Source organism: Coffea arabica, chromosome 6e (genome assembly GCF_036785885.1).
Source record: "Coffea arabica cultivar ET-39 chromosome 6e, Coffea Arabica ET-39 HiFi, whole genome shotgun sequence".
Classification (NCBI taxonomy): Eukaryota; Viridiplantae; Streptophyta; class Magnoliopsida; order Gentianales; family Rubiaceae; genus Coffea; species Coffea arabica.
This window is the reverse complement of record NC_092321.1, coordinates 8,571,544-8,584,760: the sequence shown is the minus strand read 5'-3', so window position 1 is coordinate 8,584,760 and position 13,217 is coordinate 8,571,544. Positions and strand designations below refer to the sequence as shown.

The window sequence follows — 13,217 nt, the reverse complement described above, 5'->3', positions numbered from 1 at the left end:
AGTAGTAGTAGACCAGTAGAAGGTTGACGGAGCCGGGAAAGCAAACAACAGCAATACTACTCAACAAAATTGAATCGTTAAATTGTTGAAAATCGGTAGAAAAAAATTTAGTAAACGAAGCCTTTTAAGCTTGAATTTTACTTATTTTCATCTTTTTTCAAGGATTTGACGGCATCAAAAGGAAAAGGGCAAAATATATCTTTTTCAAGAATTTTAAATTTAAAATTTACACATGTATCATATATCTAATGATGCTAGTGCATATACTAACCGTATATATAAATTTAATTATACATATATATATTGCCGCTAAACTCAACCCTCTCAGCCAAGTAATTGTTTCTACTTTCTAGTCTTCTAGATGCTCAAAGACTAGTCAACTTCCCTCTCTCTTTTCTAGATGCTCATAGACTGGTCAACTTCTCTCTCTCTCTCTTTTTCCTTCGCAATGGAAACAATCTAATCCTACCCCAGTGCTAATCTACACCACTCTTAGACTACAAGGGAGAGAGAGTTCAAAGGAGCTTGTATGAGAGCTGAGGGGTAAACTTTCAGATCAAACTAGTGCGCCGTTGCACTTTTTGAATTTAAAAGGAATCAAAAACTAATTTTGATTTTTTGTATGATGCAACGTGTCACAAATTTCAATTGATGATTATTAATCAGGTCACAATTTCATCTTATGATATTTTCTTGAAAATAAAATGAGAAACTAGAAAGGAAAGAGGAAAATCCAAAATTAAAAGAATTGAAAGACTAAAAAAATTGTATTTTAGGAAAGTGATTTGAATATTTTTTTAATTATTTAAGGAGAAGATAGATCTCTGCAATTCCTCTTTTTTAATTTTAATCATTAAGGTGAAAATTTTTATGGGAAAAATAAAGAATTAAATAAAGAAGAAAGAGAAAAAGAAATAAAAGAAAGGAAAACAAGGTAAATGAAAAGTCAAAATAATGCAAGGGCAATTTTGTCCTAAAGGGGGTTAAGTGAGCAAAATTAAATGTTAAGGGGTAAACTGAAAATGGGGTATTCTTTAAGGGGATAAAATATGATAATCCTAAATTTAATTATACATATATATATTGCCTCTAAACTCAACCCTCTCAGCCAAGTAATTGTTTCTACTTTCTAGTCTTCTAGATGCTCAAAGACTAGTCAACTTCCCTCTCTCTTTTCTAGATGCTCATAGACCAGTCAACTTCTCTCTCTCTCTCTTTTTCCTTCGCAATGGAAACAATCTAATCCTTACCCAGTGCTAATCTACACCACTCTTAGACTACAAGGGAGAGAGAGTTCAAAGGAGCTTGTATGAGAGCTGAGGGGTAAACTTTCAGATCAAACTAGTGCGCCGTTGCACTTTTTGAATTTCTTAAGAACAAGAAAGCACTACACTTGGCGGGATTTGAACATCAATCTAACGTACGGAAGAGTTTTAAATTAGTGTACGCCGATCTAGCATACGAAAGAATTTTAAATAGGCTCTTCTTGATCATTGGATCAGGCCCGATGGTTTCTAGTCAACATATCGCCTCCTCCCATCCCGATTGAAGGAATGATTTGTTTGGATGGATCTTTATTTCCTCAAATATATTTACTTACATCATCATTACAATTTTCAATACACCTTTTTACTTTTCCAATTATCTTTTCATCTCACATACATCACATCACAAAAAGTGCTACAGTAAAAATATCTCAAATAACTTACAATCCAAACAAACCTGATCGTGATGATAATGACCTCGATATCTTTGCCACAAATTCAGACATGCAAGAAATTCCCGTCCATCTGCACCAATCAGAATGCGCGACAATCCCTTAACAAGTCTTCAGGTCCATAGTCCGTTCCAAGGAAGCCTACTTTCAATTTTTAGCTCTCACGCATCCGTGAACAGATTTCCCAGAACCAGAATGCCATCGAATTTTAGAGACCAAGAAATACTACCCCTGCAGGGGCACCTAATCATTCGTCTTGGTTCCATTTCTACCACAATGTATCAGATGTTCCAGATTCCTAAGCCGAGGGAAAACTTCTGCATTCCTTGAATTAATCAAATTCCTTTGTGTACCTCTAGCCATTGATCAACCCAGACTCTGCAATCTGTGCCTCCAGAGATTTTCAACCTAACCCTTTCTTATAATTTAATTTCTTTCGACTTCAAAAGTTTCACCACTTGAATCAGAGCCGTCAAACATCCATGGTTCATATCAAAAATCCAAAAACACTAGCAATTAAAAGTAAAAAATTCAATATGCTACCAACGATAAAAGTATGCACTTGTCGAACATCCATGGTTCATATCAACAACTCCAGGAAACTAACCGCTCCCATACAGTCCCAATGATAAAAGCGTGCACTTGATTGTTAAACAATTCAAAAGCATCAAATTCAATATTTTCTCAATCAAAAAACGTCTAAAAACGATCTAATTCATCCCGCTTTTACATAAAGATCATAGGCCATTGCATTCTTACCTGACAATAATGTCTATAACATTTTATCTCTCTTTACCAGACAGATAAATCATTTACGAGTGAGATAACATCTCATACAAATTAACTGCTAACACATTAGAAGAGGTCGTGGCTTCATGATTTGAAGACATGAGGCAACTTATGGCACCCAACAAACTATTTAGTAGAACCCCACAAAGTAATACCAAGCACTAAAGTTCCTACACCTTATTGCACTCATGCGCTTTGCAGCTGCATAAACCCTTTTTATTTTTGGTATCAAAAAATTAATGAACAAGTAGTTACTTCTGCAACATGTTTACCACAGCTCAGTCATTCAGTAGGACCAGAAATTCATCGTGTCATGGTCAGTAGCATCAGTGTAGGATAGTCTACAATCAATCTTCTAAGTTTGCGAACCTCTTACTAATGATTCACCGCAGTTATGCTAATAATTGAAACAACACTCCCATGACAAACTGCCTGAACAAGAAATCCATGGTTTACATGCACAAGGATGCCTAATTTTCTTTTGCTTCCACTATTCCTCAGGGTTCTGCAAATGTTGCCTTACATGCATTGAACTTCCCCTGCTTTTAACCTAATTCCAAGCTGTGAACTTCTACCTGAACAACAAGAACCCTGTTCACTTTTAAATTAGGAGAACACATAATCAGAGCCATACACAAGAAGTATCCCACTGATCCAACCCAATCCAAGTTCCTTCATTGCCTCAATCTGCATACATAGGATACAGCAAAATCTTTCAAACGTGGAAAAGCAGCAGCATACAACAAGCGAGCTCAAAGTAAACTTACAGGTCATTCTGAATTACTCAGACCCAGTCCCCCAGGCTGCCTAACATATTCAACATGCAAAAAAGTAACCCCAGTAACCTTCAATAAAAGAGGCGACTGAAACAAGGATAAGGATTTAACACATAGCGGTTTAAGAGCTAGGTTAATTTAACAACTCCCACGTCACACGTCATGAGCAAACAAGAGCAGAGCCATATCTTCATTTTTATTAGCAGATAAGATGCCCATGGTTTCCTTGATCCTTATTGGAGTTCTTAGATTTTTTTTTTCCAACCAACGTAGTATGCCAACAGTCCACTTTCAGCTCCCCATAGGATTACATGCAAGGTAAGGACTGCATATCCAATTTTGAGTTCACTAGATTTGCAAGAATAATCCAACCAAGCCCCCCAACGAAAACAATTTTTTCTTAAACTCTCACTAGACTACAAAGAAAAACATAACACAGATCGAGGGCATCTGCACCAAGTGTGTGCACTGACACAATAGATGCAAAAACTAAAATAACGAATGTAGACATTGGAACAACAACAACAACATGCAAAAACACAACTTCTAGTGCAATGACTGACACACGGTTTGTGTGTTAATGTCTAAAGTGTCTACAGTTGTGTAATTGAACCCAACCCACATAACAGACTACATTGGAGTCGCGATCTTCTTTGGAAAAAGCACACAGTTAAATAACTCGGATTAATCATGCTTTTTACCAGAATTATGATCCATAGCGAAGTTTCCAACACAATCAAAATGTGAACAAAAAGAAGTGTAATAACATTTATATTTCCATCCTCAAAATATCAAAACTTTACCAATCCCTACCTTCATGTTTTATTCCCTGAACCAGCAGCACCACCAGCAGAATCGAGTGAAACGTTGTTGAGCCTTTCAAGCGCCAAAACAAGCGCCTGGGTGCCCAAATCCCCCTCACCATAAGCCTTAAGCGAAAGATAAAGCTGCTGAGCCAGTGCCAAACCCGGCAATGCCAAATTCATATTCTGACATTCCCTCAAGCATATCCCCAAATCCTTCACGAAATGATTCACAAAAAATCCGGCCTCGAAATCCCTTTTCAAAATCCTACTCCCATACAAATCCAACGACTTGGATCCAGCCGCGCCTGTAGATATCGCACTCAAGTACAACTCTAGGTCCAAACCAGCCTTGTGGGCATATACTAAACCTTCACAAAGCCCCACCATTGTTGAAGCTATGGTTATCTGGTTTGCTAGTTTCGTGAATTGCCCCTTTCCTGGAGCACCCATGTAATAAACTCTTCCGAGGAGGGCGAAAATGGGTTTTAGTTTTTCGATGATAGGTCCGTCCCCGCCTGTGAAGATAGAGAGCGTGGCGTTGCGGGCGCCACGATCGCCGCCGGATACTGGGGCGTCAACGGCGGAACAGCCGGCAGAGGTGGCTGCCGAGTGTATTTCAATGGCGAGTGAGGGATCCGAGGTGGTCATGTCAACGATGATGCCTCCGGGGCGTAAACCGGAGAGAGCGCCTGTGGATGGGTGGAGGATAACGTGGCGGACGTCGGATGGGTAACCGACGATGGACAAGACGACGTCGGATTGGGAGGCGACAGTTTTGGGGGAGTCGGCCCAGTGGGCACCCAGAGAGAGGAGGGGTTGGGCCTTGGAGGGGGTTCGGGTGAAGATGGTGAGATTGTAGCCGGCGTTGATTAGGTGGGAGCACATGGAGATGCCCATGACTCCAGTTCCAATCCAACCTAGACGGGTGTTGGATGGGCTTGTAGGCTCGGAGGCTGTTGTGGCCATGGTGCGGTGGAAATGGGTGGTGATAGTGGTGGTCCGGGTGGAGATGGCGGCAAATACGTAGGAGGAGCTGCGACGGCAGTGACTGTAGAGTGGGGAGAGAAGTGACCACGGTCGCATGTTTTTGACTCATATGAAATATAAAGTTTATCTGGTACAGTTGTAATTTGACGGCATCTGGGTGTCCTTTTCCCTTGGAAATTCTTTTGTGGCCTTTGGATTAACTTCACTTTGCAATTTGCATCCGTGAACTTGTACGTACCATATTTTGTACTTTGCGCCTTGAACTTTCGGATCCTTTGTACTTCAAATTCTCAATTTTGAACGCTCTATATCTTAAATTTTCAAGTTTTAATAATTTAAATCTAATTAATGACAATAATTATGTTAGCAAAATTAGTAGTGCCAAAATATCCTACAAATTAATGACAATGTGTTCAAAGTGATCATAATGAAGTATAAGAGATTGTAATTAAAACAAAACGATATATTACAATTTAAGATTAATATTTTCTACACTGACAGTGTATAGCATAGTTATTAAACTCGACCCGGGGAATAACCCGGTGAAAGATGTGGGTCAGCGGGTTACTGGTTCAACCAGTGGGTGAGTGGTCCAACCGGTGGATCACTAAATATATTTAAATATTATGTCTTATAATTTTTTATATGGTTGAAATTATAATAAACTATGTCTTAGTAAATGTTCAATTAGTCTAATTTATTATAGAATCATTAATTCTTATAAGAATCAACAAAACTTAAATTTGCCTTATGGAAATTTCATTATTTTTAACAAACTTTTGGTTTTAACTTATGGAAATAAACTAGATAATGTTATTTTATTAAAATTTGCCTTATGGAATTCGGGAAATAAATAAAATTTTATTAAAAGATTTCAAATAAATTTTGTTTTGAAGAAATAAAATAAGAATAAAAGTCTAATATATAATATAAGAAGGACCAAACAACTAACAAATGGATTGTTGGTCTAGTGGTGATTGCACTACATTCTTATACTTGAGGTTCCAAGTTTGAACCATCAAGGCAACATTTTCTAAAAAAATTTTCGCATGGCAACCGGGTTCCTCAGAAAACCGGCGGGTTCAACGGGTTGACCGGTTGAACCACCGGTTCGTCAAAAAGTCAACGATTCTATTGTCCAAACGATCTAATTAGCAACCCGGCCCGGTTCTATGGCCGGTTCACCGGGTTGCCCGGTTGAACCGTCGGGCCGGACCGGGTTTAATAACTATGGTGTATAGAGTTGGATGAATGACAACTATGTAAATTTTGAATTTGAAATTTAACTTTTGCACATATTTCATGAATCCGACACTGACAATATCTACGCACCATTTTTTATCTCATAAATTTTGTAAAAGTTGTTATTGATTGGGATTTAGATAAGATAAGACTTGAGAGTTTTGAATGTAAAATATCTGAAATTAAGAGTTTAGGATGCAAGATATTTAAAATTAAAATTTAAAGTGCAGAATCAAGTGGTGATGCAAATTCAAAAATACAAAATAAAGTTAGGTGGTGACTTTTTTTGACAAGGTCATGTAGTAGGAGGCTATTTTGAAAGGAGAGAGTTTTTTTTTATTCTTTTTTCGACACAGTAGATCCCACGCATACTTCTATCTGAGAAGGTCAATAGAGAAGTTGAAGGGACTGAACCGCCATCGAGAACTAAGAGAGATTTCGGATACCATTTATTGGATTGCATTAAAAGGATAACTTTTTTCTCTTGGTTCTTGCATCAAACTACATGCATCCACAATTTTTCTTGCCAAGTCTGTAGAAGGAAGTGATGCAACTTGGCCTCGGTTCTAACTTCAAACTGTTTCTTGGTAACATTTTCCTATTGGTTCTTGCATCAAACTACAAAAGCATCCACAAATTAAAAGGTTAACTTTTAGCTGGAGTCCTTTGTATTTTTTAATTACTTAAAAAAATTTGGGTCCGGGATTTAAAAATTAAAATAATTTGAATTATAGCCAACCTTTACGCCGAATAGTTTTAACTCCTGTCTATGAGCATCCCAGAAATGTGTAACCAACTAGACGTATTAGAAGCACTAGCGATACAGCCAAAAACATTTGACAGTAAGATTTTAAACTACGGTGGGATTTTAGGGCGTTATAGAAGCTGGATCACAACCATTCCTGCATCGTACTTCAACAGGGACCTTTATATTCTGATGATGATTGATGCACTTGATACTGAAATATAAGTCTCCTCAGGAACCACAAGAGTTGCCGGCTTTTGTGGTTTCCTGTGGGTTTAAGTTTGTAAAATGCCGTAAAAGTCATTCTGGCTTTGATAAAAAAGATACTGAAATATATATATTTTTGATTCGTTCTTGGAAAATTCTATGCCAATCATATGGACTTAGTTGATGAAAAATTTTCTATTTGTATAAATATGATTTGAAGAAAAAAAAGTAAATGTTATTTAACTTGCATAATAAACATAATTTTTAATTACATTTTTTATTTCACTTACTTCACATCATCACATTAAGTGTTATGGTATCATTCTAAATATTTTTCTTCAAATAATTTCCTATCCAGAACACACAAATTCTCCAAATACTCTTCTTCAATCTAACAACTTATTAACCACAGAACTCAATGCTTCAACTGAATGAATAGCCTCAGTTGATGCAAACTTGAAGCAAGAATGCTTACCAAGTTGGCACGTACTTCGTTTTAGTTTGTAATTATTGAAAAAACATTCTATTGATTAAAAATAATAAGGAATTAAAATCAGATGAAGAAGCATGTACAATTTCAAGCGGCCAAATCAAAGGAGCCAAAAATGAGTAGTGCTAATCCAGGCAAAACCAAAAAAAAAAAAAAAAAAAGGGAGCAACAAGTTGGCCGGTAGGTACATCAGTTATATCACCATCAATATATACCACAGGTTTTCTAAGCATGCTCAACAATGCAAATGCAAGAATGAGGATGCCATCTGTTTCCCTTCCCCTCCAAGGCCTCCCTATCGATTGGCCTCTTTAATCTGCTGTTGTCTGAGATCAACCCAGGACAAGCAATGGATTTAGTGGCGTCATAAAGGGATTTAGCGTGGTGTGTATTTTGCAGTAAAATGAAGAAGGAATCGTGTTATGAAAGCAGGCGTAGTTGTACTCATCAATTAAGGTAACTCCACGCTGGTCTACTAGAACTGAGAATGGGAATAGTGTACTAGTAGTACAACAAGAAGTGGGAAAGGCATATATATGATATGGTGTCTGCAAACTTGCTCGGATTGTTATTTTTTTCCAAAATTTTTTTTATTTTTATTGCATTTTTTAATTATTTTATTATTATTACTATATATATATTAAATCGTTACAGTATACTTTTTTTTATAAAATTTTCAAAAAATAACAATCCAAATGGGCTTATATTTGATTGCATGACAAAAGAAGAAGTGACAAAAAATGTTATGGAGGTAAAAGGAGTGGAATGCTCTGAATATAGGAAAATAATAAAACGCCGAGACATACAAGTATTACAGCTAAGTATCTCATATAATTTTACCAAGTATCCATACATGGAGGTCCTACTTTGGCTCATGTCTCATGCGGTATTGAACCTTAGTCGCCATACCATTTCATGAACAATGAAATGTTTCTGTATCCCATATCCCATCCCTTGTAATGTATGTCTAAACAAAACTATATCAATATGTAATTTGTAAATATAATATATATTATCAATATATATAAGATTTACTGTAATAAAATAAAATACGTGATGGGATGAAAGTAATGCTTACAAATCTTATCCATTTTTGTCATTTTGTGAGCTGAACTGATGGTACGTAAATATGCATTTTTAATTTTCAACGCTCGGGCTGCGAATTGAATTGGTTCTAAAAGTTTAGACCCAACAAAATGTAACCTATTTGCTCTCATACCCTTTTGGTTTATAATATTTCTCCTACAACAAATACGTTTCTGAAAATTTCCCAAATGGTCCCTGTTGCTACATAGAAATTTAAGAAAATTTATGAAAGTACAAGGCATACATACGTTTCTTAGTGTTTATGAAAAGTCTGTATAAACTTCATAAGTTAAGATTCAAAAATGAACAAAAACAAGTGGAAAGCATTCAATTTTTGACCAAATGAAGACAAATCACAAATTTCACCAATTGAATCAGCAGAATAAATCATGTTTGGTGATTATTTTTCCATACTTATTACTAGATTGATTTAGTAATTTAACATACATGATTGTTAATTATTATTTATAGAATTTTTTTACAGGTGACAAATTATCTAGCAATAGCTTTATAGGTTGTGAAATTTATATTGTTTTTTATGTTTTAAAATCTATTACATTGTAAAAAAAATGTATAAGACACTTATTTTACACTCTTATACTATTTTGTAAGATTTCTTACTACAACTTTTAGCAAATTTATAGAGCAACTTGCCCGTTTGGCTCAAATTAAATATAGCGGAGATTACATTTATTTAATCAGGAACTTAGCTCAAATAAATAATTTGGGGATTATATATCTATTGTTCAACATATTGGGGACCAATTTGCCTGACACAACAAACTGTGAGGACTTAAATTGCATTTTTCCTCAAATAACTTAAATACCAAGCGACGCCGTTGCTCATGCTAAACCTTACTGACCTTCGGCCCTCTTCTTATTCTTTCGGTATCCTCCGCGCCCGCCACAGAAGTCCTCCCCTAGTCCTACAGCTTTCCGGACCGGAGGAGGGTGACTGAGGGAGTGGCCGGTCAGGAAGACAACAACTCTTGGCCTGAATTTGTTATTCATAAATGTTTACTCGCCCCAAGCAGATCTAAGGTAAACGGGTTGTTGTGCTCTAAGTTTTCTGCTTCTTTACTTCGTATTAAGGAGCCTTCTAATTTATTATCTCAAGCATAACTGGATAGTGTTCGCAAGGTCAATCTGTAGTATATTGCAATTCGTTTAGCTCCTTTAAGGAAAATATACGGCTTTTCAGGATGTTAAGGCAAATTCATACCTCTAAACCTCAATGTCTACTTGGGTACGGATATAATCCAACGCTGCTGGGGTATACTTCTGAAGTGAATTCTAGGACCTTCTCGTGTTTGGTGAATCACATAACCAATGAAAATTTCAAAATTTTAAGGTACAGAAATTGCTTAGTTCAGCTCCGCCGTAAAACCCTTTTTCAAGAAGGTAAAATAGCCAAGGGTTTTGCAAGTGGGACTTCGTTTAAGAATGCTTCAAGGGATTCGGGGAATTTCCAACTGGTTAATGGTGCTAGAAGTTTTTCGAGTTCAGATTCTCAGAAAGTCGTTCAAGGCAATGACAAGAATCTTCCTTGGTTAGTTAAATCAAGGGTTAAAGATACAAGGAGGCCTGAGAAAATGGATGTGTCGAAAACCAGCACTTCTTCGTGGGAGGAGTCAGCAAACAAGTTCCTAAAAGGTGGTGGAACTGCCGCAAAAGATAGGGCTTTTCGGGGTTGGGAGGGTAGCCAGCACAACTACAGGGGCAAATATGAAAGTATTGAAGAAGAGGATGGAGAAGAAGAAGCCGAAGTTGAGGATATTGATGATCCAAGATGGGATAAAATAAAGAATCAATACAGTAGAATTGGTGCAGCGAAACTAGGTTCAGATAAACCAGAATTTAAGAAGTGGAATAAGCAGGAAATTTGGGGTAGGAAAACATGGAAAGATGCTACCGAATCCACAGTGCCAAAGATTGTTGGCGAGGGGATATATGGAGTTGGTCCAATATTAGCTGCATTATCTGCTGGAAGAAGAGAATTTTATGCTTTGTATGTTCAAGAAGGGATTGATCTTAGTGGAAATAACAGGAAGAAGAAGGACAAGAAAGGGTTTGAGAAAGTGCTAAGGATGGCAGAGAATATTGGATTGAACAAAAAGGAGATATCCAAACATGATCTGAATATGGTTGTTGATAACAGGCCGCATCAGGGAATAGTCTTGGATGCTTCTCCATTAGAGATGGTCGGGATCAAGGAATTAGAACCAGTTTCAGTTGAGGGGGAGAGCGGCCCTCTTTGGGTCGCATTGGATGAGGTTACTGATCCTCAGAATTTGGGGGCCATTATCCGTTCTGCTTATTTCTTTGGTGCCTCAGGGGTGGTTTTATGTGCTAAGAACTCTGCTCCTCTGAGTGGGGTTGTCAGCAAAGCAAGTGCTGGCTCACTTGAGTTAATGGAGCTCAGATCATGCAAGAACATGATGCAGTTCTTGTCTTCTTCAGCTCAAAATGGTTGGCGGGTTCTTGGGGGCTCAGTTTCTTCTAGAGCTGTTCCTTTGAATGAGGTTGTACCTGGTGCTTCCACAATTCTTGTTTTAGGCAGTGAGGGCACTGGTTTGAGGCCTTTGGTAGAGAGATCATGCACTGAATTGATTAGGATTCCTGGAAACATTCCCATGGATGTAATTGCTGGTGAAGACGAAGAGATGGAAAGGTCTGAGGTCAATCATGGGGTTCCAGGTAAAGAGTTCAGGTCCTTTATGGCTGTGGAGAGCTTGAATGTAAGTGTTGCGGCGGGTGTGCTTCTTCACCACTTGAGTGGAATCAAATGCAGTGACAATGGCCCCAAGGGAGAGAGTTGATGTGGTTCTCATTTTTGTGGAAGTTCATGTGAACCTGTCACCGGGTAATTTAGAAAAGGTCGACTCGTTTCTCTTGGAATTCATGGAGTGCATACTTGTCCTAGTTTTGTTTTAATTTCTTGATACATGAAACGACCATTTGTTAAAGATGCTGGTATCTGGATGATATACGGGTGTACTTAGTCCTCCTTAATTGGAGTTGGCTTCATTATTCTAGTCTATTATTGCCTACAGAGTTTGAGCACCAATATGTGTGTGATGATAGAATGTATAAACAAGCCAGCGCATCAAAAATTATGAGATCATGAGTTGGGGATAACACCAAAATGGAGACAATCTGCAGATTTCTAGACTGTTCCTAGAATGGTGCTGACACGGTTTTTATTCACTATTTCTTCTTCCTTTTTTAGATAGTAGATAGAACTAGTACAAGGGTTCCCTTAGCTGCTGCTATTCATATAGAAAGGTCTACATCTTGAAACCGATATTTTGCCAAAAACCACATCGGTACACCTGAGAATCTGTGCGCTTTGATATCAGATTTTAGTGTGGGTGTTACTACACCTTTACACCTGCCATAGTTAATTGTAATCCGTAGATTGAGCTTTGCCCTCCTGACCCAAGGAAAAGCTTAAAAAAAAAAAAAGAATCAGTACTCAGCTTGTTAGCTTTTGATAACAATACTGTTCTTATATTACGTAAATGATGGCATTTTCTGGTTAAACTATTTGTTAGACCATTTAAAACCCGTGGTTGAATTGCCTTGTTAAATTCATTATCGCATTAGTACATATATTTGTTATTTAAGTACAGGTAGAGTTGACCAAAAAAAAAAAAAAGTACAGGTAGAGCGGCCATAGTGAAATAATACCAACATGATACAAGATCTTGAAATTCGTGTGATAATCACTTGGCCAACTTAGGACTTCGGATAGCGATTGAGGATCTTTTGGGTTTGGGAAATTTGCCCTACTCTTTCCCACTCCCAAACGTCTTCGAAAGGCTTGAAAGAAGCTATGACATTTCTCTGTAGCACCCTGTTCGTATTGCTCCCTTAGCCCCAAGCTCCATTCTGCTTCGACCTTCTTTTGGAGTGATAGAGGGGACTCGGGGAATGTTTTAGGGTAATTATGGACGTTCCATGCTATTCTTGCATGTTTTGTCGCTATAACATCTTTACAGGTGAATTGGATGTCATGCTACATCTTTACAGATAAATTGGATTTTATGCTTGTGGTACCAAAATTGATGAACAGAATCGTAAATGCCTTTCAACTTTGATGATATTGATGAACATTCTCTTGGTGTCTGCCTACATCCTTTTCTGTTGTCATGCAGAGCTGTTTGCAACGTGACATAACATGATCAGGTTGTAAGTGGATTCATTTCATTGCAGTTTATACTACTTCAGGGTGTCACTTATTAGCTAATAGACCAGACTCCTGTGAGTTGCATCAATACCACACGTAAACTCATGCATTACAACAACCATGGTTGAAAGTGAAAGAGGGCGGAAGTCTTTTCTTCTCACATGCAGTTGCAGTTTTGCACAT

General features: G+C 37.5%; 2 protein-coding genes across 2 annotated transcripts; one reads left to right on the top strand and one right to left on the bottom strand.

Annotated features, from left to right (window-relative positions):
- Nucleotides 1-2,396: 2,396 nt before the first annotated feature.
- On the bottom strand, nt 2,397-5,238 carry LOC113697046 (probable 3-hydroxyisobutyrate dehydrogenase-like 1, mitochondrial). The gene is made up of 2 exons (XM_027216471.2): nt 4,096-5,238; nt 2,397-3,193 (listed from the first exon to the last, which is right to left on the bottom strand). Exon 1 carries the CDS (start codon nt 5,169-5,171, stop codon nt 4,098-4,100), a length of 1,074 nt encoding a protein of 357 aa, XP_027072272.1. The 5' UTR covers nt 5,172-5,238; the 3' UTR covers nt 2,397-3,193; nt 4,096-4,097.
- Nucleotides 5,239-9,701: 4,463 nt separating this feature from the next.
- On the top strand, nt 9,702-11,912 carry LOC113697140 (uncharacterized). The gene has a single exon (XM_027216616.2). It carries the CDS (start codon nt 10,048-10,050, stop codon nt 11,662-11,664), a length of 1,617 nt encoding a protein of 538 aa, XP_027072417.1. The 5' UTR covers nt 9,702-10,047; the 3' UTR covers nt 11,665-11,912.
- The last annotated feature ends 1,305 nt before the right edge of the window (nt 11,913-13,217 follow it).